The sequence below is a fragment of the Sorex fumeus genome, unplaced genomic scaffold (genome assembly GCF_029834395.1).
Source record: "Sorex fumeus unplaced genomic scaffold, SorFum_2.1 ptg000079l, whole genome shotgun sequence".
NCBI classification, from domain to species: Eukaryota; Metazoa; Chordata; class Mammalia; order Eulipotyphla; family Soricidae; genus Sorex; species Sorex fumeus.
Window position 1 is genome coordinate 1,596,056 of NW_026606136.1, and position 26,298 is coordinate 1,622,353.

The 26,298-nt window shown below is 36.2% G+C and overlaps 1 protein-coding gene across 5 annotated transcripts in view; it reads left to right on the forward strand.

Moving 5' to 3' along the window:
• PTPRD (protein tyrosine phosphatase receptor type D) overlaps positions 1 to 26,298 on the forward strand; it is a 1,654,013-nt gene that overhangs the window by 1,479,841 nt on the left and 147,874 nt on the right. For all 5 annotated transcript variants that reach the window (XM_056130610.1, XM_056130612.1, XM_056130611.1 and 2 more), the window contains 3 exons: positions 8,801 to 8,891; positions 14,698 to 14,907; positions 22,045 to 22,205. In XM_056130610.1, the coding sequence (XP_055986585.1) occupies positions 8,801 to 8,891; positions 14,698 to 14,907; positions 22,045 to 22,205 (462 nt within the window). The remainder of the gene's footprint in view (positions 1 to 8,800; positions 8,892 to 14,697; positions 14,908 to 22,044; positions 22,206 to 26,298) is intronic.

Consider the following 26,298-nt stretch of genomic DNA (forward strand, 5'->3'; position numbering starts at 1 on the left):
CTTGGCCACAGATTAGGGAAATACATGTGGTGTCATGGAACAATCTGTAAAATGTCATGAGAATTTAGAGATTTAAAGGGAGAGGCTTTTTGTGGCTAGAGTGATAGCACAGCAGGTAGGGCGTTTGCCTTGCATGTGGCCGACCCAGGTTCAATTTCCAGCATCCCATATGGTCCCCCAAGCACCACCAGGAGTAATTCCTGAGTGCAGAGCCAGAAGTGACCCTTGTGCAACACCAGGTATGACCCAAAAAGCAAAAAACAAAAAGGAGAGGCTTTCTAGGTCAGTTATTGTATTTCCATCTTATAGATGATAAAAAGGAGAATTAAGACAAGTAATATACCTGACAACACATGACTAAAAAGATCAAAAGCCTTAATTTAGGGGCCAGAGAGATAGTACAGCAGGTACAGAGGTTGACTACCCAAGTAGCCAAACTGGGTTCAATCCGGCACATATGATACATTGAGCCCTGTCAGGAGTGATCCCTAAATACATAGCCAGGAATAAGACCTGCACAGGAGAACAAAAGGGAATGCCCTGCCACAGAGGCGGGTTGGGATGGGGATATGGGAGTGGTGGGAGGGTTACGGGGATCATTGGTGGTGGAGAATGGGCACTGGTGGAGGGATGGGTACTCAATCATTGTATGACTGAAACCCAAATACAAAAACTTGTAAGGTCAACAACTGTACCACATGGTGTTAAACTAATAAAAATCAAATTAAAAAAAGACCTGCACAACCAGATATGGGAAAACAAAACGGTGTTGGGGGGGGGGTTGTTGGGGGGGGGTGGCAAATACCTTGATTTAAACATAGAAACTGGGAAGTTCATTCACCCTGCTTTGTTTTTCTATGAAAAATGAATTTGATACACACAATACCTCAGTGGCCACAGAAAAAATAAATCTGAAAGGCATAGCATTCGTCAGTAAACTCAGACAAATTTGACCTCCCAGTTAAATAATGAGTTTGAAAATGCTAATACAGACTGCTAATACAGAAAGCCTGGCTGAATTTGAAGTGGGACTGCCACAAAGACATGATCTCGCTTTTCCATATAATTATATGGAGTTGAACCCCTAGATGATAGCATATTAAATAAAATTTGTAAAACTTTGCTTAATATAATTAAAATTCTGAAGGTTAGATTTAACTTCTCTAATTAAATCTAATATACTGGGAAAACACAGCTTATTTTATGAGTAGTCAAGGGCTTTCCTGATTCATTGATTTTGCAGTTATTTGTTTTTCTAATAGTTAATAGTTATAGTATATGCTGAAAAATATATTTTGTGCCTAAACACAGAGGCTTGAGTTAGAAAGGCAAAACAGTGTGTAAAGTGTAAATTTTCCCACATATAAAGTAAACCATATTGTTAAGCATTTTTGTTGTTGTTGTTGCAGTTGACCATTGTGTAGCGTAAGACAAGAATCTTTGCAGTCAGGGTTATTTTCTGTAAACTCTATTTGAGAATCTCATTGCCAGATTGGAGGAGGGGGGAGAAATGAGACTGAGTGTTGGAAATTCTTTTAAAGAATTTAATTATAATACTGTGTTTTACAAAGTGGTTCATAATATAGTTGTTTCTGGCATTAAATCATGCCAGAAACATCATTTCTGGCCAGTCCTGCCACAAATCTCACCATCAGTGTGACCTTCCCTCTACCAATGCCCCTACTCTCCCACCTACCACCCCAGCCTCCCCTCTTTCAGGCACAAACAAATTTACTTCATATATTTATTATAGCATAAAGGCAAATGGAATTATCAAAACTTAGACCAATAGTCATCAATTTGTGTTTTTATATCCCACAGATTAGTTTTTACAGTCATTGACAGGTCTGCTGTGCTGCTTAGTGCTAGTTGAGCCACTAGTTTTGCACATTGAGCTTGGTGGTCAACTTCCCCAATCAGATTTGCTGATTCTACTAGTCTAACAGTACAATGAAATTTGGAGGTGTTATGTGACTGCATATGCAGCCTCATGGTCCATAAATCATGTATGTATATGGAACAATTGGTGACTTGGCAGTTTTATGAGATTCAGTTGTGGAGCTGGACTTTTCCGTGTTGGAGAGTGTTGGGTGTGGCTGCTGGCTGCCATGCCTTCAGAAAGGGGAATCTGCCAGTGTTCATTCCAAGAAGACCCTGGAATTCTCAGCCTGGACTAGTTTACCTGGGAAGATTTGGTGTTACCATGTTCTTTTGGAGATGTGGTACTGTTCTGTCAGAAAAATGATAATTGTGGGTGGAGGCTGTTGGGTTTTCCAGTGGGATTGTGGAGGGATTTGCCAGAAATTCTAATGAAAAACCCCCTCCCCAATATATTTACTGCCATATTTAGAAAAGGTATATGTTTCCAAGAGCTACCTATTCCATCCACTTCAACTTTTATTTTAAAAAGAACTCAGTGATAAGGTGGAAACATTAGGCAAATGTGAGCACATTATACATGAATAGGCTTTAATTATGCATATCTAAATACATATACATGTCTGGCAGTATAGGAAAATTCTGAAGTTAAAGGTGATCCATTTTAATGATGTAGGCTAATCAGAAAGGTAAGGGAAAATTCAAGTTATGAAGTAAAAGTGATTTGCTATTAGAGGAAAGACAGGACTAATAGATGTTCTAGGCAAATAGAAAAGAATTAGCAGGGTAAAAATGACAGAATACACAAAGTAAACTCAAGAAACTGAAAGCTCATCAAGATATAAGTCAGAAGAGTGGGGATATAGAGTCAAACAAGACCACTGAACATTAACATACCTTTTGATCTTAATCCTAAAAGAAAAGAGGATTCACTGAATTTTTACAATGGTAATGTGAAAATCAGAGTCTCCTGCCCCCGTGCCTGGCTGTCCTCCCTGGGGCCCCTTGGAGGGGAGCGGGTTGAGTTTTTCCTCCCCACCCCGACCAGAGCTCCGGCAGCCGAAGACCTCCAGAACCAGCCACCACCATGCTGGGACCACTCTCCACACGCATGAAGGTACCGGCAGAGGAACACAGACAGGCATGCGGGTCCTGGGGCTGAGATCTCCAAGCTTACCCGGATCGGGGCTGAGCATCCTCCACCCAGATCCTCCAAATTCCAGTAGGCGGGGTCACACCCACCAACTGGCCCCCTGGCGCCATGTAATCCCATCAACGGCCAAGATTCAGAGACTATAAAACCCAGCTCCCGGAAGCGCGCGGCCACATTTGCGGCCAAGCGACATCTTAGCATCTTATTCCTACTTTAGACAAACTGGCAGGCTACGGAATGTAACCTGCCCCCACGGCAGAGTCTGGCAAACTCCCCGTGCTGTACCCAACTGCCAAATACCAGTAACAATGAAGGGTCTCATTCTCCTAACTCTGAAAGAGCCTTGAATATGGCACTTTCTAAAAAAAAAAATCTCAGGGCTAGGACGAAGAGACGTTACTGGGGCCTGCTCGAGGCAATCGACGAATAACAGGATGGTTGTGATTGTGATTGTGAATGTGAAAATCAGTTTTCTATTGCAAACAACAAAATTGAGACCAAGAACTAGAAAGGTCTAGCTCTATGGTAAGATAGTCTATGTAACAATCTAAGTAGGAGACAATGGAATGACAGTGAAATGATGATAGTAGAAGTACATGGAGACAGTGAATGTGCTGGAGATAAAGATGGGAAGTAATAGAACCTGACAGTGGATTGAGTATGAGAGGAGAGGAAAATAAAAGCAGATTGTTGTGATAACACCAAGTTTTATAGCATGTGCACTAAAGTGTATTGGTATATTTCTTTCACCAATCCAGTATTGGAAAAGGAATCCTCTTGGAGACATACATACTTTGTTTTAGCCATAATATATTTGAAGCACTTTTGTGAAGTGGAAATATAAGTCAGAATTGGATAAGCTTGTGTTGTATGGGAAAATGTTTTGGGCTGAAATGTGAATCTTCAATTTATTTGCATCTAAATGATAAGTTTCCTGAGCTGGACTAAGCACTCGAGCGGGCTCGAGCGGGCCCAGTAACGTCTCCATTGGAGATTTTGTTGTTACTGTGTTTGGCATATCGAATACATTACGGGGAGCTTGCCAGGTTCTGCCGTGCAGGCGAGATACTCTCGGTAGCTTGCTGGGCTCTCCGAGAGGGGCAGAGGAATCGAACCCGGGTCGGCCATGTTGGCTGCATGCAAGGCAAACGCCCTACCGCTGTGCTAACTAAGCACTAGGAAGGAAAAAAATATTCCTTATGCATCTCCACCTTAATCTTCAGTGGCAGAAATTGCGTGTGGTAGAAAACAAATCTTCTCTGGTAAGCTCCCTGTTGCATATTGGATATGCCAAAAACAGTAACAACAAATCTCACAATGGAGACGTTACTGGTGCCCACTCAAGCAAATCGATGAACAACAGGAGGACAGTGCTACAGGCAGAAAACAAATAGGTTCCAACAGTGAAAGAGAAGCTGATATAGGAAAGAGAATGGGTATGGTATAGGATAAGTTCCTTAGGAGCGGGAGGAGAGAGGGAGGGGGAGAGGAAAAGAGAGAGAAAGGGAGAGGTAGAGAGGGAGAAAGAGAGAAATTCAGAGTGATTGACCTTGAAAAGTACAATCAGTTCTTCTATTATTGCACAAGGGAGGATTATGGTCCACCTAGAACAGTAAGTCAGTTTGTAGTTTTACAAATATGAGAGAATTCATATGTATGCTTTTACTTTCTTTATATATAAGTTAAAGCCATGTTCTAGTGGGCAGGGATGGATTGCAAGGGTTGAGACCAGAAAAGAAATTCTCCAAGTTAGTGTAAAAAAGGAAGATCCTGGTTATTGAAGAAGATGTGATAAGAAAGTCTGGAATGCTGAAAGTCTATTTGAAGTTTTTATATTATAAAGCCACAAGATCACTAATCCATGTTCATTATTTCTCAAACTGTTCAGTAAAGTGAGTTCGGCTACAGAAAACTTTCATGGTAGACTTCAACTGAGGTTGAAAAAAATTATTTAATGATCTGAGAATCTTGGTAATGCAGAGGCCAAACCTGGGAAAATTCCCAACCTATTCTGGACCAAGGTAGGGAGATGAATCAACAGCACCACATAAGGCTTCAAGCAAACGAGTTTGTTGAAGGGAAAAATAGGTTTCAGAAAAGACAGCGAAATGACTGTTGACAAAGCCTTGGTCGCAGAGAAATGTATAGATTTTGACTCAGACAAGACTTTCTAAATCTCATTCTCCCAGTTCTTTCAATGGGTGAGAGCTGCTTGAGGCAGGCTCGTTCCACTTTGATTGCTCTTGATGAATGCTTTAGAGATCAGTGGAGAGGAAAAAGTTACGGATATCTGGCCACACTGTTAATTAATTGCTTTGGGGGAGGCTGTTCAATTCTCATCCAATCCCACATGTGAAATAAATAGTTGGGGAATGCTGCAGAAGAAAGAATGGAGGGTTTTTTTTTTCATGTACAAGAAAGGCAACTCAGAATATGAAAGCTGAGGAAAATTAATCGAATTCATCAGCTCCTTCTCAATTTGCATGATTCTGAATGAGGACAATGGGCGCTCTCTGATAATGCACAATATCATTAGTCCGGATGAAGAGGAGCTGTCCTGACTTCATGCGGTTGGCAGTGAAAATTAAGAGGGTCCCTGAGAGATGCGTTCATCAAGTACATGTGCAGTGTTGTTTTGTTCTCTCAGTTGTAGTCCCTGTCATTCATCTCCATGCTCATTGGACATGATAGACTTGCCTGGCAAATTCTTCAGATGGTGGGAGGACAAGAGTAGGAGGATGTTTACTCTAGATCATAAAGCAAAAGCTATTGACCTCTCTCCTACACAATAACACTTCTTGCTCCTCACCCTCCGTGAGCACCGTGAGTGTTGGAAGGAAAGAAAATGAATGACTCGATGATGTGGTCTTATGTGCTGATTAATGCACAGAGTCATGAAGAGGGAGTTTAGTACACTTTTCTGATTTGACTTGAATTCTTAATCATGGAAGAGAAAAAAAAAACACTTGATGCTTGCATTTTCAATTTCATCATTTATTACTTAATCAGGTAGTTGAGGGCTAGAGAGATTGTGTAGCAGGCAGGGTGTTTGCATTGAATATGACTGACCTGGGTTTATCACCCTGTACCTATATGGTCCCCAGCCCCCACCACAAATGAGCCCTGAGAATTGTTGGACTTTTGGCCCCAAAAGCAAGTAGATAATACTAATGATAATAATAATAATAATAATAATAAATCAGGTAATCTATATATGTGCCACTATGATGATTAATACCAGCCAAGAGCAATCATTATCTGATTAGTACTATGTGCCACACACTTTGCTAAGCACTTTCTATTCTTTTTTTTACCTGCCCCCCCCACCATTCACAATAGCAGACTAATAGTAGTGACTCATATTTTCAGAATATTCCAACAAGGTTTATGTATGCTAAGTGATCAGTCAAAACTCACATATTAGTGACAGAGTTCAAATTCTGGGCTGAATGCATCTCCATATGCCAGACTCTTCTCCAGAATAATTCAGTACTGTGCTGGCAGGCAAATCCAATGAGACCCCCATGTGAAACGTATTTTATATCACCTCTTTCATATACAAAGAAAAAGGTGAAATTAATTTTAAGAGCATATTTTAATAAGTTGTATAGCGACAATAATATTAATATCCATTCACTATTAAATATCTTACATTTGGTTTTCATGCTCAATCTTTAAGTTGCAACATCTTGTTCACTCAGAACACAAGTCACTTCAGATCAGCCATGCTTCAGGTGCTCCATAGCCGTGAGGACTAGAGGTTACCATACTGGCCCATGCCCGCCTAGTCTGTTCTTATGGAAACTGCTAACTGCTTTTCATCATGAGATTTCATGAGTTTGTTACAGGTTTTTTGCTAAGTAGGAAGAGGTCTTTTGCATGAAAGGTCTTTGTGACATAAGACATAATTGGCAGCACCCATTCCCTCATTTCTTTTCCTGGTGTGACAGGAGTGTATGCTCACTTTTACAATAAATTTTCATGAAATTTGTGGAGGTGCTAAATTTTGTATTATGAGCAAATGAAACAAAGAGACAGGCTAGTACCAAGTTTAAAATACATATGATCTATATTCTTTTACTGGTTTTACTGGAACAGTTTTTTAGACATGCTGAATTTGTCTTTTCCCTCATTTCCTGCCCATATAGGAGGCAAGAGAGGGCAACAGAAGAGTATGCATTTAATATAAAACCTAAGATAAAAGAATTTATTATTGTGCTAGCTCTCCTTGCATAGCAATGTTTGACGTACTTGTGTTCTTGGTATATAAAATTGATAGAGAATTCCAAAGCAGAAATACAAGAGCAGAAAATATACAATATGGAATTTAAAAATTAATGTGCCATAAAGTCTATTTGTGGAGCAGTACCATTACAATTACTTATATTTTAATTAAGCAACATATATGTGGCTCAATTCTGATAGCTGTATTATATTGTGATCTATTTCAAAGGTCTTTCTATTATCTCTAAATTCCTTTAGTAATTAAGATCTGAAACTTGATGGAGAGAAGGAATTATTTTTTAATTGTTTCATCTTTTATAATTGGTGTGAGATCATGAGTAATTTTTGTGCTTTTAATTTTTTAACCTGATAGAACATTTAAGTATATACATATTCATTCATCATCATCACCATCATTATCATGTATGCACTTGTTAGAGCTAAGAGCAATTATTATGATGATCTTTTTGTTTTGTTTTGTTTTGTTTTTGGTCACACCCAGTGGTTTTCAGGGCTTATGCTTGGCTCTATGCTCATAGATCTTCTTGCTGTGCGTGTGCACCATATACCATGCCAGAGGTCAGACTGGGGATGACTGTGTGCAAAGCAAGTACCTTACCTCTCGTACTATCTCTGGCCCTACATCTCCTTTATTGAAAACAGCATACTCCTAAATACTACAGGGTAGCTGCATATTTTAGAACTTCATTTTTAACTCTTATGACATTTCATATAGGAATTGAGTACAGAGCCTATAGCTCTGTGTGGAATAAATACTGTTTGTGGGGGCGATATAAGTGTTATTTTTATAAATATAAACCACTGACAATAAATTTATTCCCGTAGTTTGTGGGGAGTAATATGAGCAGATATCATTAACGTATACCTTTTGATTAATATTTGTTGATACCAGATACAATTTTTATAACAATTTGGAAAATGATATAAGCTAATTTTGTTTCTTTAAAAGTAAACATTTTCAGGGACTGGAGTGATTACACAGGGGATAGGGCATTTACCTTGCACATGGCCAACCCGGGTTCGATTCTGAGCACCGCTAGAGTGATTCCTGAGTGCAGAGCCAGGCATAGCCCCAGAGCATTGCCGGGTATGACCCAGAAAGCAAAAAAGAAAAAAAGAGAAAAAAACATTTTCAGCATAATGCAAACAAAATTATAGGTATAAACATTTTATTTTTTAAAATTCTCATAAATTAGTGTTATAGAAAATGTTTGGCTTATCATCTTTTGGTGGTAGATTTCAACATACTATCCTTGCATTGTCTAGCACTAGAGTTATGACTGTTTCTATTCTGTTAATGATAACTTACAAAACCACAGTGGTATTACATTACAAGATCATTTAAATAATACAGAAACGTCTACCCTTGTTGCTTTTGAACTTGAAAAGACTGGTGTTGGTCACCGAAGAACTGGTCATTTCATATTTATAATTTACCTTCAATCTCAATCTCTGGAATCTTTAAGATATGCTAGTTTTCTTTTCCCTCAGCTAAATTTATTTTCATCTTTCCCTTTTGTACAGAGGTTACTACATAATAATTGTGCCTTTGAAGAAATCTCGTGGGAAATTTATCAAGCCATGGGAGAGTCCAGATGAGATGGAATTAGATGAGGTAACTGTTCCTTTATCAGCTGTGTCTTTTATTGTTTATTTAATTCATTAAGTACTCCTTTTCTTCAATGGAGGAAATAGCAAATCTTTCAATAGCAAATTCAGGTGCTGATTCTGCAAAGGTGGTTTATGAGATAGATTGTTCACTGCTGTGGGCATGTTAACCTCTAGACCCCCAACAAAGATCCCTTTGCCTTAATTAAAAGACATTAAGTTACATTAAAGTTTACAACCTGTCTGATAGTTTTTAGTCCTCGACCCTGTAAAATATAATAAAGAGGGTGGCAGGTGTAGTGAACTGTCAGCAAATATTTAATCACCAATTTTATGAATGTGCATTTCCATGTGTTTCATAATAGCTAAACATGCTGGAAAGACCAAATTTCTAGTTACACCAAGGCCTAATATTTGACCCACTGTGTATCCGTGTTCAGTTTCTCAGAGAAGTTTGTTCCTTAGCACATGTTGCCATATTCTGTGTCCTATAGACGTTTATAATTAAAAATGTGTTTACCTCTGGGAGGAAATAGAAGAAATTACAAAATTTTAACCAACTAAGACAGAACAAAGTCCAGAGTATTTTTCACTAATGTGAGTATAAAGTTTAAATCTTAAACAGCATTTGAACTCTTATCCTCTGGAAAAAGAACATGAATCACATTGTGGGAGGTATCAGGGCCAGGGTCAGGGTGGACAGCCTCTGGGATTCTCCTGAATGGTATCCAGGAATCCACACCACATTGTAGATCAGACTCAGTGCCTAGCACTGCTAGGAATATGCTCTACCACTGGAACTTTCCCTGGCCCTGTACTTTTTTTTTTATTCTTTTTTTGTGGAAGGGGTCAGGAGGATAAAATTTAACAGTTTCATTCTAATGAGAATGCTAAACCAGAACCCAAGAAAGCCACAGCATGTTTTAGTGTTTTTATTTTAATGACTTCACCACATCGGCGAATGTGGGGTTCTCATTTGAAATACAGAATTTTGCTATTCTAACATGATACTCTTTTGAGTCAATTCAGTATGCAAATAAAAAGACCATCATTGGAGGAAACATGAGATCTTAACTTATTTGGTTATTTACAATTTAGAAGACATCATGGAGCCAGGAAGATGGTATAAGTGAAAGGCATTTGCATTGATACTGACCAACACTAGCTCAATTCCTAACATCCCATATGGTCCCCCCAAGAGCAGCCAGAAATAACCCTTGATCCCAGAACCAAGAGTGAATCCTGGGCACACTAGATGCCCCCTGCCCTCCTCCAAAAATAATATAATTTAGACCATATTCTGTAGCCATTATTTCTAGACACTTTCTCAAGTCTCAAAGTAGTATCAAGAGAATAAGGAAAGACAGAAGCTCACAAAAAGCTTTATAAGGAACTGATCTGTTTTCCATACAATCTATCCAAAGGAGACTGTAATTTGACAAGTGAAGGCTATGGTAACTATTATTAGACATGCGTTATCTCTGGAAATATAGCTTAAATGATCCCTTTATCATCTCCGTGATCATATAAGAAGGAGAGAGAAATTCAATGTTAGGTTTTTGCTTCTGTGTTAGATTTAGTAATTAGGTGACTATCAGAGGTGTGTAAAATTAGATATTATTTCAATAATGTTGTCATGTAGTTTTACTTTCAATTTTCTGTTGATAATAAAGGAAGAAAATAGTTGTGATATTAGGAAAGTAATCTCCTTGATCTATAAGAAGATATAAAAAGATCAGCTGCTCTGTAAATATTTTGAAACAGTGCATGATTTTGCTGGAAATTGACTCATTAGTTAATCTTGAGATGCTCATTATTATTTTAATCAGTCCTCAAACACAATTATAGCTATAAACATTTTATTTTTTAAAATTCTCATAAATTAGTGTTATAGAAAATGTTTGGCTTTATCATCTTTTGGTGGTAGATTTCAACATACTATCCTCTAGTCCTCAACTAAATTATAAAATTCACTTGGAACCAGATTTAAAGTTCCAAGGCAAATTGTAGTATTTTTTTGAATCCTTGTATTGATTTAAAAAAAATAAGTTTTCAAGGAATTGAGATCTAATAAGCCTTACACTGCGTCAGATGCTTTTAAATAATAATCTTTCTCTAGTTGAATAGCCAGTTGGCCACAAGGAATATGAAACTTATCTTCTTTTATAGTCAGATTTTAACCTCTAAAATGCACAGTGATGCTAATGGATTAAAGTGTGGAGTTATATGACATTGAACTTTTTTGCAATTAAATTCTATGGGTCTCTGCTGCTGATTCCCGTAACAAAGGGTCATTTTAATCATCCCACAAGTTGTGGTGCATTAATCTGTATAATAGTTTGAAAAGGAATATTTATTAATTTAAAAATTTTAGGTCAGGATGGGTTGTTTCCCACTTTTCTTAGTGACATAATTGAGACCACATTGTAGAATTAATGGTGGAAGAAATAAGATATGCATTGACTGGAAAATGGAAATTATTTCTGATAAAAAAAAAAAACACTCGAGCCCTTGATAAATCTTTTGGAATAGCCTCCAATCCATCTTGTAACTATTGTAGAAGGGAACAATTGAAAGCAGGTATGCCCTCACTTTATGCTTAGTCATCTAGTTTCTGATCCCTAAATGCAGCATTTCCCCTTACCTTGGATAATACACACTGTAGTAATTTTATCTGTAACTGTGTTTATCAGGTTTGTTAGAGCAATGCCCTTCTCTTAAATGTATTGACCAAGTATATTTTTAGAAAGGTCTATAATTCGCATTGGCAGAACTATGTCATGAAACAGAATGGCAGCCTACAGGGATTTCTTCTGGAAAGTCTGTTTCTTCTTTGGATGAATCTAGCCATGCAGTAGAAAAGTCACATGTGTATAATCTTATGAATTCATTTGTTTTTTGTCTAGGACTAACCTCCACAAATTAAGCTCATAGATTGGCTTTTCTTATCAAGGTCAAATGGGGCAGAGCAGATACTTAGGGTCAAAAAAGAACCTGGTACAAAATGACTCCTAAAGTACTACTTATATTTAATTTGAAACAGATCTTGTTATATATCATAAACCTTTTTACCACATTGTGCTTCAAAGGCCGACCTTTAAGTATAGTGGCCATTTGTATTTGTAACTGTAACATGCTGACTAACTTTTGTGTTATCTGATCACATCCGACCCATTTAATGTAACACAGGAAGTATCCTACAGAGATTAGAGCAACTTTCAGAGGCAGAGTCCATGTTGCAGGTTTGACCTTGATAAATGGATGCTCTGGATCTAAGAAGTACCAACCATTCAAATACATTTTTAAAAAGCACCTTGTTTAAGTCTTCTGAAGAAAATCTAGCAAACATACTCAGAGGGGTGACAGTGATATGTATAAATTATGACAGTTGTCCATATCTGAAATATGAATAAAATCAAGGTAGGGTTTGATCAGTGAAGTAGAAGATGAGACACAGTCACATAAACAACTGACAGCAAATGTTTCTGATTAACCAACTTCAAAAAAGCTGTCCAGCTCATCTTCAGTATATTTGTCCTTCTCAGAGTAATGGGTCATCATTCACTGTACATCAATAACCTTTGTAATGACTTTCCAAGTAAAATATTAAATCTTTTGCATCATGGTTTTTAAGAAATAACAAAGAATCTTAGGAAAGGAAAACAAATTACACAGGTATCTATGCTAACAAAAGCAGATGCTAGACAATGATACACATCTGCATGTTAGATATTTGGGTATCAATTTACCTGAATTGTTTTCTTGATATTATTCAAGCATTAAAAAGATAGTATATCCTTGGAGAGAAACCTCTGTATGATTTAGTTTAATTTCAAAAATTGATTCTCATTATATAGTGCCATTTGCTTTTTAACCTCAGTTTTCTTATTTATAAAATGAGATTTCTATTATCATGTACAGGATAATTATTAGGAATTAATTAACTGCTCCTAGGTTAGAGTCTCAAGGACAGTGCCTAGTACCTAAGATGTTTTCACATGTTGATGCTGGCATGGACCACTAGTCACTCACTCTTAAATGTGGTTTAAATAATGCAAATTGCAGCTCTGGTGTAAACCTGAAAATAAATGAGCTATTGTCATTAACTACATTATTATAAAATAAACCTAAATTTGATGGTAAGGCTGACAGTGATCACTGTGTTATAATTGATATAGCTTGAGTTTTCCTATCAGAAATTTATTATCAGATGATACAAAGCGGCAAAACTACTGATGTCTGATGTACATGGTCTGTATAAAAAGTTTATATTTCATGTCATTTTATTTAAGGTTAAAAAGAAACTGATACAAAAATGACCCCTAAAATAATACTTATATTTAATTTGGAGCAAATCTTGTAATGAACCAAATTTTTGCCAAAAAGTTCAGGATGCTATATAATTTTTTTTTACATTTTCAGATAATTTTAAAACAACTGAGCACATTTATCACTCAACACAGATGAGACTGTAGCTATACTTTTAGTTTCCTGCCATATATGCAGCCATCATTCTTATAGATGCCTGGTCTTGATTAGGCCAAGGTCTCACTCTAGAGAGTAGATATCACTACTTTTGTTTTTACTATGTAATTTTCATGTACAAATAATTTTGCAATAATATTTCCAAGTATCCTAATTTTAGGAGACTAAAGACATTTTCTAAAAAAATATATTAAAGCCAAATAAAAGCTCATTCTAAAAATATTGTCATTTTCAGAATGATCACAAGGCACTCTAAACTACTACAAACATTTCTTTTTAAAGAAAGCCTTCTGATTACTTTTTAAGAAATTAAATACCAGTATTTAAAGGGAGAACCCAAAGCTAACTCCAAAAGCTCATTGAAATCAATAGTCATAAGGAATCATCAATATAATTTTTCACCTAAAGTTCTGGTAAAATTCATTTATAAGACTGTATTTCTTTTGAGCATACACTATACTGCTCACCAAAATATGTTACTGTACTCATCCATTTTTTTTACTTTTTTAAAAAAGAAATATATGAAGAATTTGGACATGGTTGTATTATTTTCTTTGTAGTAATACAATTATATAAATATTTTCTGAAGTAAAATTATTTTTTTAATCTGCCTATATTCCTGGCAAAATAACTCACCTCTTAACAAAGCTATATTCTAGAAAGGGTTGGATTCAAGGTAACTATGATTAATCATACCCCAATAGTTAACTTATCTCCCCAAAAGGAAATAAATAAAGCTGGAAATTGTACATGAGTGACAATGTCTATTTAATACATGTCACCCCAAAATTGACCATTAGATTCTGTTTCTCTTGAAATGAGGGAATTTACAGCACATAAAATCATCTCACTATTTAAAAAAAAACTAAAACATTCCTAAGATTTTTTAAGTAACTGTTCTCTGAGAAATCTGTCATATTGGAAACTTTAAATGCCTTTATTTGAAGTTATTACTAGTTTAATAAGTAATAATAATAAATTCTACAAAGCAGGATTTTGCAAATCAAGCTGATTTTTTCCCCTTAAGCAAGTTATAATGCACTCTTGTCCTCTGAGAGAATTTCATTAGTTTGGACAAAGATAGGAGCTACCAGTAAAGGATCTAATACTCCTGTATTTATAGCCTCAGCGTTGTAATATCAGTGCTGTGTCTTACCTTAACAGACAGATTTTTATAAGAGAAAACCAAGGTTCAGTGATGCTGACAGACTACGTGAAACAAATTGTATTGTGGTTGTTCTCAGCTGTGAATTAATTTCTTGCATTAAGCCATTAATAAATTGGGTTGTTGATGTTTTAATTTTTCCATTTCTCTCTTGTTTCCTAAGCTGTTTAAGGAGATATCTAGGAAACGCAGAAGCATTCGCTATGGAAGAGAAGTTGAATTAAAGCCATACATCGCCGCTCACTTTGATGTCCTTCCCACGGAGTTCACGCTGGGGGATGACAAACATTATGGTGGATTTACGAACAAGCAACTCCAAAGTGGTCAAGAATATGTCTTTTTCGTGTTAGCAGTGATGGAACATGCAGAGTCTGTAAGTTAATTATGGTGGCATCTGCTTTGGAGGGTATTCTTATACATTTGCACCCGAGAAGAATTCTTTGCAAATTTCTAGGCATATTAGTACTGATTCTTCCTCACAAGCTCTCATTGGCATAAATGTAGTAACAGCCTGCTGAATTTTTGAATATTGCCAACTATACTGTTCAAGATTTTATTTTGAGCAGGACTGGGTCTTGTCTCCAATGACAGGGCATTTGGGTGAACTTCTGCTATGCAAATTGCCACATTGATGGGACATGCTTCTTCAGTCTTTTTGATGTAGCAAACACATAGATAAGTGGCTGAAAGTCATCACAGCTCACAATCTCCTTCCTCAGCTCTTTTAAGTGACTGATCTTGAAAAAAAATTGCAAAATACCTCATGGGCACCAATCTACAGAACTGCAGTGGGAACTAACAAGCTCTGCAATTCAATATAATATATTTATAGGCATTTGAAGATATTGATTGGGGGTGATTGTACTTTATTCTCCTGCAACTGCCAGTTACAGAGCTGTCTACACAGATTCACAGGGAGTGTCTATCTAGGAAAAGGCGAGCACAGCCAGCTTCTTTAATTATAGCAATTTGCCAGTGACTTTATCAGTGAAAAGCCAAGAAAGTTAGAAAATAATTCAATAAGACAGAGAATTCCTAAGGTACTCTAAATAATGAGTTGTCTTCTTTTATGTAATTCATCTTGCTCTTATGTCTTTTTATGCTTCAGTTGCTTCGAATGTTGAAACAAAAAGAGGAAGAGAATTTGTAGAAGGGAAATGAGGGAGATTTCAAAGTGGCAGTTCACATTAACATTTAATACACACACACACACATATATGTGTGTGTGTATATATATATATATATATATATATATATATATATATATATTCTAAACTGTATCTTTCTAATGGGGACCTAAAACTGACAAGTGTAGCAACTCCGTTGAACCAGTCACTTCCCATATAAAGGCGCGTGTGATATATCAAAGTTTTCTCCACATCAGGTGTTGGCATGTATGGTGGGGTTTCTCTTCAAATGACTAAAGGAATTCCCCCGTGCAAAATCAAAACACAAAGGCAGTCTTTCTGCCTGGTTTACCTTTGCGCACAGAATGTCATTTGAAAACAAAGTGACAGGCTTTCTGGAATTTTAATGTGCAGACATGCTTTCTCTTTCTAGTTGAAGTTTTAAGGCAGAACATGAAGGGAATGTGATGTTGGAACTCATCTCTTTTTTAAATGACTTTTAGATATTTGAAAGTAATTTTCTTTAAATAGCTCTAGGACATTTCAGAAGGCATGTTCACCGCATTGAGGTAGATCAGAGCATCCAGCAAAGAACAGAAATCTCATCAGATCATGCAGGCTGATTGTACCAATGTCGGACATTTCATCTTTCAAATATTTCCACTAGTGCTCAAATGCATCACCATTGCTGAAGAGTCTACCCCTTCCCTTAGAGGGTTATCTCACTGTTCCATTATTTATAAAACTAGCATTTTTTTGTAAATATATTCTCTTAAGTTGTCCGCTTCCTCTTTCACCTTTGTTTGAACATTACTCTGCAAAACTGACTGCATTTCCTTTGTTTCATCTTTGCTTTTAAGGTAGCCTTTAAATCATGGAAATAATTTATTTCCGACAAGTATAATGTCAGCCATAATATAGCGCTTTTATAAATCTCAAAATTGCATGACTGTTAATCAAGTACTGAAATACACCAAGGGTGGACAGATAATTAACAAGGAAAATGCCTCCCAAATAAAGACACGTTTGTCTTCATAATGCCTTGCACATATTAAGAACAGAGGGTTAGCTTAGAGTTTACAAATGCTTCCTATTTTTCTATTCCATACCCCTGTCACACCACACACTAAGCAAATTTTAGCATCACTGGTACTATTTTATGTGTGTGTGTTTTAACTTTTTAAAAATATTTCATATGACTTTTTTTCCCCTTTTTTGGTTTCTACGTGCTTTGTGAAAATATTTGCTTAGATTTTAATCTTTGTTGACCAAGATTCTTTTTTCAAAGACTATGTTAAAGAATGTAAAATCAGAAATTTTCGCTTATTTTGATTTGCCAGAAAATTTGAATGTGAACTACAAAATGGATGAGTGAAACCAAAACAAACTTTATAAAAAATTTTATTTTCTTGGATATTTAGTAACTTTGCCAAGCCCTTTGTGTAAATCTTTACACTGTATATTTCTTTTTTAGCTGCTTCTGAGTAAGTTGGAAATATACAGAATTTTAATCTTTTGATAGGGTAGAAAAGCTAAAAATATCAGAATTTTTCCTGGACACATGTAAATTATGAAAATAAATAATCTTATGCAAGCATTTTACACAAACATATCTTCTCCAGATTAACTACTGAGTTTTTGCTTAAATTCATATTATATGCCCAAATTAGGGAAATGCAAATCAAAACTACAATGAAATGTCACCTCAAATTATTGAGATTGATATATATGAAAAAGATTGGAAACAAATATTGGCAAGGATGTTGGGAAAAGAAGGAACCCTGATATGGTGGTGTTAAGAGTGTAAGTTGGTAGAGCCTATAATAAAAATGCCATAGACATTCCTTTTAAAAATGGAATTTTCAGGGGTTAAAGAGAGTAAAGTGAATAAGGCAGTTCTCTTGCATGTGGTCCACCCAGGTTCAATCCTTGGTGTGCCATATGGTTCCCAAGCCCTGCAAGGACTAATTCCTGAGTGCAGAGCTAGGAGTTAACACTGAGTACCACTGAGTTCAATTCATAAAAGAAAGAAGGAAGAGAGCGAGTGGGGGAGACGGGAGAAGAAAGGAGAGGAGAGAATAGAAGAAAGAAATTTCCCCCAAAATTCTATAATATTATAAACCGATATATCAATGAAAAAATTTTAGAGTAATGCATATCATAAAACATATAATTCTTGGGGACTGGAGCAATAGCACAGTGGGTAGGGCATTTGCTTTGCATGCAGCTAACCTGGGTTGGATTCCTATTATCCCATATGGTCCCCCAAGCACCACTAGGAGTAATTCCTGAGTGCATGAGCCAGGAGTAACCCCTGTGCATCACCGGGTGTGACCCTAAAAGCAAAAACAAAATGAAACAAAACAAAATACATAATTCTAATCATATAAATCATATGTTGATTTGAGTTAGTAAATTTGTATTATATAACGCATATAGCATATTTGCATTTTGAGGGGTCTTGGGGCTTAATTTTTTTTTCTTTTTGGAACATACCCAGCTTTGCACAGGGGTTACTCCTGGATCATGCACTCAGGAATTACTCCTGGCGATGCTCAAGGGACTATGTGGGATTCTGGGAATCCAACCCGGGGCGGCCGCATGCAAGGCAAATTCCTTGCCCTCTGTAACATCACTCCAGCCTCTAATTCTTTATTTTTAATTTGTGGGCATACCATAGCAGGGATGGTCATGACTTACTCCGAACTCTGAGCTCAGGGATTGCTTCTAAGGGGACCATATTTAATCTTGGGATCAATTTAGGATCATATGCAAGGCAAGTATTTTAGTCTCTATACTATCTAAGCAGCCCAGATATTTGCATTTTTGAATGCAAGTGTTAAAATTTAAAAATAATCATGGATCATGAAAAATGATTATATTCTTTCACAATTTTAGTCATTTTGAAAAATTGAGCATGTTGTCCGTCAGTGATTCGTGGGGAACAAAGCACAAAGTTCTGTGCAAGCTAAATTACACATTTCAGCACAATTAGCCTGTACATCTCTACCATCCAGAGGTTTATTGTTTTGTTAAAGAAAATAAGGCCTATAAGTAAATCCAGTTCTAAAGTAGAGTTAATGAATGCCAATACCACATGACAAAGACTACATTTTTAAAATTTGTTTTTTACCTGCAATTTTTAGAGTGAGTGATTATCTTCAAATTAAGGAGTAGAATCTTGCATGGAGCCACCATTTAAGTTGTGCCATGAAAACTGAATGGATTTAGATTTGGGGGAACTTATGAGAGGACTAACAAGCATTTGGGAAATAGAGACAAGAAGTTCACTGTGATGGGAATGTGGTATGTGGGAAGAAGTTTCAAACAAAATTATAAAAGTCTGTAGGAACCAGGAAAAGAATATCTGCTTAATTTTGGAGTCCCAGAAAACCAACCTCTTGAGGATTTATTGCTCAGGGTGAGACAGAAATTGTAGGAATAGCAGAGACTGTTGGAGGAAGGATGAATTGTTGGTATGGGTTGGGCGAGCCTGAGGTCATGAAGAAAAGTAGTACACAGGACACTAGAAGGAGGATACAAATACTTATGCATTGTTTATTGAATAAGATAAAACGAATTATTTTCAATCGTTACATATTGGTGGAATGAGATAAATTGAGAAGTTAGAAGGTGGATACATCTGGAAATCAAGGAAAGAATATATGCAGCATTTAAAGTAAAATTACTGTAAAACTCTCTAGACTTAATTGAAAATGAAAGTCTGAGACGAATGAGTTTCTCAGTTTAGAAACAATTATGAGGAAGTTATTGCACTTCAAGATTGGTAGTAGGGCTACAAGACTGATGTTACAGTGGGTAGGATGCTTGCCTTGCACAGGACAAGCCTGGGTTTAGTCCCTGGTACTCTACTGGTCCCCCAAGCCCACCTGGAGTGATCCCAGAGCACAGAGATAGGAGTAAGCCCTAACTACCACCATGTGTAGCTGAAAACAATCAAAAGCTTGGTCGTAGGGGCTAGAGAAGTTAGTGCAGCAGGCAGGGTGCTTGCCTTGCATGCACTAAATCCAGGTTAAATCCTCAACACCACATATGGTCTCCAGAGCATTACCATGTGCGGTCCTAGAGCACAAAACCAGGAGTAAGAATTAAGCATCATTGACTGTGCACCCCCCCCATTATAACCAAAGAGATTGATAGTTAAAACTAATAAATACTTTATTAGATAAAACAGTTATGTGAACTAATCAAAAGTAAAACCTAAATACATTAGCACAGGATGGATTTAAAGGCACTTAACAAGAGAGCAAGAAAAGAGAATTGTAAAGAAATCAACTGTGGAAAATCTGTAAACGATATGGAAGCTTGAGGACTAATTATCATATTTGCCGAGAGAAAATCGGTCCAAAGGTAAGGAGGGAGAGAGAGAAGACAGTTGAAGGGCAGAAGGCAAAATGCTTGGGTGTTGACTGGTCTCGAATGAAAAATTTTAAGAGAACTTAGAAGGGACGAAAGTCAGGGGAATAGCATCTGAAATAGACTAAATTGGTGCCTGAAGAGGTAGTATAGGGGTTATGTGCTTGCTTGCACATGACAGATCCTAGTTCAATCCCTAGCACTACATATGGTACCCCAAGCACAGCCAGACATGCACCCCCGAAAAACTAAAATATTAGAATAAGACAGAGCAGAATAGAATATTATAAAAGAAAAACTGTTTAGACCTCCAGTCCATATACTCAGCAGTTAACTGTTTTTCCTAATTTTATTGAATAAAAGGAGATAAATATAATTGTAGATATGAAAAGTACACAAAAATCACACATTCAGCACTTCTTTTTATGTGTGGGTGAATGTGTTTAAAATGACTTTCAGCCACTTTCATGATTACTATACCTTTTATTACTTTGAGTTATCATACTTCGTATTAGATCCTCAGATTTATTCTTCTCTACATCTGAAGGTCGATGTATTTTGACCTACAACTTCCCACTGGTCACTCCTTCAGCTTCAGACATCTACCGTTATATTCTGTTTATATAAAATTGGTTTTGTCAAAAGATTCTTCATGTGTTAGATACCATGCAGTATTTGTCTTGTTCTATTATTTACATATATTCTCTGTATTCAACTGTGTTGTTACAGATGTCAGAATTTCTTTGTCATATGCCTGAATATATTTCTTTGTGTTTGTGTATTATGTTTTCTTCACTTTGTATCAACAGACACTTAGGCTGTTTCCATAATTTTGATCTTGTGAATAATGCAGCAATAGACACAGGTTTCACAAATACCTCTTTGAGCTACTGATTTCATTTCCTTTAGAGGAAACCAGGACCCAGATCGTTAAATATATGCTAGTTCTTTATAAATTTTTTTGGAAAAACTACTAAATTTCATAATTGCTACATCATTTACATTCTCTTTCTGGTATCATTTCAGTCTTGGAAACAACATACTTATCTCTGATCAGTAAAATTTTATGGGACCTACTAAGTTCTTTTAAATTCTAAGAATTATATATGTTGTAGAAAGCATTGCCCCCAAATTCATACATCTTACATAAATGTTTTGGACTTTCTAACTGGAGGTTTCTAGGCCAGAGAGATAGTCCAACAGGCCAGGCACTTATCCTGCATGCAGCCAATCTTGGTTTGTTACTGGCACCACATGTAATCCCCTGAGCCAGAAGTTTTCCCTGAGCACAGAGCCATGAGCACTGCTGGGTGTGAATAAAAACTAAGAGAAAAAGAAACTCGTCTGTTTTCTTTTAACTCAGAGTTCTAAACATTACTCATATAATTTGACGTTCAGTTATGTACTGCCAGTTTACTGGGGCCTGCTCAAGGCAATCAGTTATGTACTGACAGTTTGCTCTATCAGTGTTTTATAAACTTAGTTTTACTGCGATGACAATAGCTTGAAGACTGAACTATTGTATGTGTCTTAATTTTCACCTAACACTTAAAACAATTGTCTCAATGTTCATGTTCTTTGAACATTTGTGATGGGTTAATCACTGGTAATTTTGACTTCAAAAAATCATTTACTATGCCATATAGATACCAATGAGAGCTATCTATGGAGTCGTTTATACCATCAAAAATAATTTTATTATAAACTATTTCATCCTCCAAGGAAACTTAGATTGCATATCCTCTTTGGTTCCTTTCTTTTCTCCCTACTTCCTTTGCTTATAATCTGCCCTATAGTCTCCCCTTCCCATCTCCAGCCACCCTATACGTCCTATTGCTGCCCCCATTTTATTATAGAATTACCACACACACACACACACACACACACACACACACACACACATATCAAACCTACTATACCTTAACCTTAATCGTCATTTCTTCTAATGTAAAATACACTATCAATGGCCATTATTTTGGAACTAACATGGACTATTGTTTTCTCAGAAGATGTATGCAACCAGCCCCTACTCCGATCCTGTCGTATCCATGGATCTGGATCCACAACCAATTACAGATGAAGAAGAAGGCTTGATTTGGGTTGTAGGTCCTGTCCTTGCAGTAGTCTTTATCATCTGCATTGTCATAGCGATTCTTCTTTACAAAAGGTAAGTTTGCCCAATATTGCTTCTGCAGTCTTTGGAGCTCATGTTTGGCGACGTCTCTCTGTAGTCATTATGTGGGTGTTGCAATAGAAATCCTTCAGTGCAGTCTCAGTAATCATTGTAAAAGTGTCTGCGTTGGAATTATAAGTAAATTTTAGAATTATGCTATTTAAAGTCTTGTTCAGTGTATTGTATAAACTTCTTCACATCATGCAGAGATCCTCTATTCTGAGCTTCTGTAAGCTGTGTAACTATTTTGTATGATATCTGAGATAGTACCGTGGGTAGATTAATATCACAGATATTCACATTTAATTGTTTCTGTCTGTAATTGCTCTATTTCAGCATTTATCCCGACTATTACAAATGTGTACATTTGTGTCCATTTCATCAGTTGATCACACACATATTCTATTAAGTTTCCCTATGAAAATTTCTCAAAACTGCTAAGGTAGCAAAAAATTGAAAATATCAGGAGTATCATTTTTTTTATTTTTCCATTTATCTTCTAATCCTGGTTCATCTTAGCCAATTCTGATTTGTGTTCAAGATGAAATGAGAGATACTAGTTTTCTTTTTAAACAATAAATACCTGGCTGGAGTCTTAGAGTTCAGTGGATTAGAGTGTTTGCTTTGCACACAGTTAAACAGGGTTCAATACTCAGAACCATATACTGGTCCCTGAGCTCAAAGCCAAAAGTAAACCCTGAGCACCTCTAGGCATTGAAGGAAAGAAAGGAGGAAGGGAGAAAAGAAAGACTAGGACCTCAGTCTTTATAAATACCAATATGACAACATCTTTGACTATAATTAGGATGCAAATAACCTCAATACATCGTGTACGTTTTTGGATACTCTCATGTTTTTTTCCATTCCGTTTCTGCCTCCATTACGCAATAAGCAAGGTATCTTTTTTTCACTAGGTCAGTTGTATAGGTGACATTAAGAATTATTTCCACAATCACTTTCTGACCTATAATATATTTGCAATATCAGATATATTTAATATTTGAAACTAAACATTTATGATAGTTTAGTGCTAAAGATTTAGTGCTAAATTCTGCATCGTATCAATGTCAGTATTTTATAATTCACTTTTTATTTCATGAAACTTTCTTCCCATTTTCTTTTGTAGTGTGCCTTATTTCAGATGCTCCAAGATGGTCTTTACCTCTTCTGTAACATAGCTTTCCCTTCCTGTCTCCCTTTCATCCCCCCTGCCCCTCATCACCTTAGCTAAAAAAATTCAGATGAGAATGTTTTTTACTTTGGTTTTTGCTTATGTCCTTTATCTGCTTGTCTTCCCTTTCTTTATCCTACTCTGAAGCTCTCCTCGTTAGAGTTACAGTAATTATTTCTACCCATATTCCTTTTGTTAAAGATAGTCTTAGCCCCTTTCCCCAATATCTTTTTCTCTTGACTGAAAAAAAAATATCATTTAAGACATTTTCCTTTGGAAAATATATCTCATGAGACTGTATTTCTTTTCTTTTCCTGCATGAAAGGAAATTGGGAAAAAAAGAACAAATATGTTCATAATCACAGCCCATTAAATTGCCTATCCAAGTTTTAGAATAAGAATGAAAAAAGGCCATCATCTTTCTTTCCTGATCACTACCATCACTCAATTTTCCATGCCATAAAATAGCTGAAAAATCTCATAATTAATAATCTCATAATTAAAGGTTAAAATCCCCTTTAAAGTGCTGGTTTCACTCCTCCAGTCCCAGTTTGTAACTTTTCAGGGTGGGGAAGACAAGGGGCCCACTTGTCCCTGAACAACAACCTTGCCTGTGTCAGTCCATGGCAGCTCATCTTAGTCATTGTGCTGCAATTACCATTCTAAGTGTATATAATCTCAAAAAAATAAAGGTAGAAATATAGTTTTTTTTTGTTTTTTGTATTTCCTTTTTAACATATATATTCAGATGCTCACAGCCTGCTGTGGGATTCATTTCAGGAAGCAAGTGCTTGCTGATAGTTGCCTTTGTAGACAAATTAGCTAACACTATGTGATTATTCAAAATGGCCAAAATACTTGCATTGTTTTTTAAATGGAGCTTTATTTGGCTGTATCTAACTGTGTCTCATGTCATTTAACATAGAAGTACATGATATTTCTGCATCTATTTTGTAAAAGTCAAGAAATAGGATTTAGGGCCACTGAGCTAGTTCAATGGGTAAGGCACTGACCCCTGCATGCTCCTGGCCACCGGTTCCATCCTTGATACTCATGTGGTCACTCCAGCCCTTCCAGGAATGATTCCAGGGCACAGAACAAGGACTGAACCTTGATCACTGCCAGGTGTGGCTCCAAAACTGAACAAACCAGAAAGAAGACTTAAAAACTAGGATTTTAGCCTTGGTTTAAAAAAAAATTCAGATTCTTTCAAGATTTATAATCGTTTTCCTTTTATTATCTTCATGTGAGGGAAGGAAAATCAGCTGTTATGATTTCCCCTAACCCTGCAAAAAGAGAAATAATTTTTAAAGGTTTTATGACTCTGTTAAAATAGGAGCATTTTAGTGTATTCATATATAAGCATCGTCTAATGCAATTGTTGGAAAATGCACACATCCTCGAATGCTAAGTATATTTAGCTAACCATCTGAAGGCCCATGAAGCATTTCTGAAATAGAAATGCTTGCTTCAGCAGTAAAGAACATTCCTGACTTGAAATTCAAGTAGACCCAACAATGTCCTTCTTGATTATCATGAGGCAGTTTAAAAGGAAATCTTCAGTAGGCAATGAATAGTATCTTTTATGGCTTTGATTCTGCGCAAAATTAATTATATAATACCCACTTCATTCCTTTTTTAAATGTCTTTCATTTATACACAGGTTGTTGGTAATGAATGACTCAGGATTTATTATTGCTGTTATTAAAATATTTCACTTTCTGTATTCCTGTATGTAAATAATATCTTGAGTATGGAGTGAGTGCAAAAAAAGTTTCACTTCATATTATCTAATAATGCCACTTATCACATTGATCTATTTACAAGACCAATTATAATAAGAGTAGGTCTATACCATGAATGGTTTCTCCATGTAAAGAAATACTTTTTTGTGCAGCACCCTAAGGAGAGGCTTATTCATAAAAAATATATTAACGTGAAGTAGTGTGCTCCTTTATGACATCTTTTGACTATTTTAAAAGCAATAAACTTAAAAACCCATAATCAATGCAATGACAATGCAATTATTGGAGGTTTATAAAGATCTTAAAATACCTACTAAACTATCATAAAACTAATAATGTTTGTTGGGTCTCAGTGTTACAAATTCTTACACATTGCTACTTTCTGAAGTTTTATACTATATAGTGATATGTACATTGGTGTGTGTTTGGTGTCTTGGGAATCAAACCTTGGACCGTAAAAATACAAGCAGGTGCTCTACCATTGAACTGTATCCCTATCCTATACACAATGACTTTTAAGGCTACATAGATGAGATGGTGGCATTATTTAGAACAAAACTGAACTAGAAGACAAGAAATCTGTATTCAAGTATAAGCATTAGAACTAGCTGGTTTTATGGAACAGCAAAATTGTGCCTACACTTTAGTCCTTGCTTTCCTTATTTATAAAATAAGTTGATGGGCTAAAGAAATAACTTTAATAATAATACTATATAATCTAAAAACTTCAATGATTATCAAACTTAGTGCTATGTTATTTCTGCCTCGAGTGTGTGTGTGTATATATATGTGTATGTGTGTGTATATATACATATATATTTACAAACATAACTCCATGTTGCTGTTCATCCAGCTAACTACATAGTAAAAGATTATAGAAAATAATGGAGCTCTAAGCTATGCATTTTCTTTCTTTGGGCACTAGTGCTAGAACTTTTCAGTGATTATTTCTGTAAACAAATAATTAGAGTATAAACCTGGCTATGTGAAACCAAAACCATGTTTTTCTTTTATTCCTCATTTTTATTGAGGCATGTGATTTACGATATTATTAATGATAGTTTGATGCATAGGTCATTCCAACCTCACATCTCTCATCACCTTCTTCCATCAGTGTCCCAAGGGGCAACTCTTCTCCCCCAACTCACCCTTCCCCCCAAGTCAGCACCAT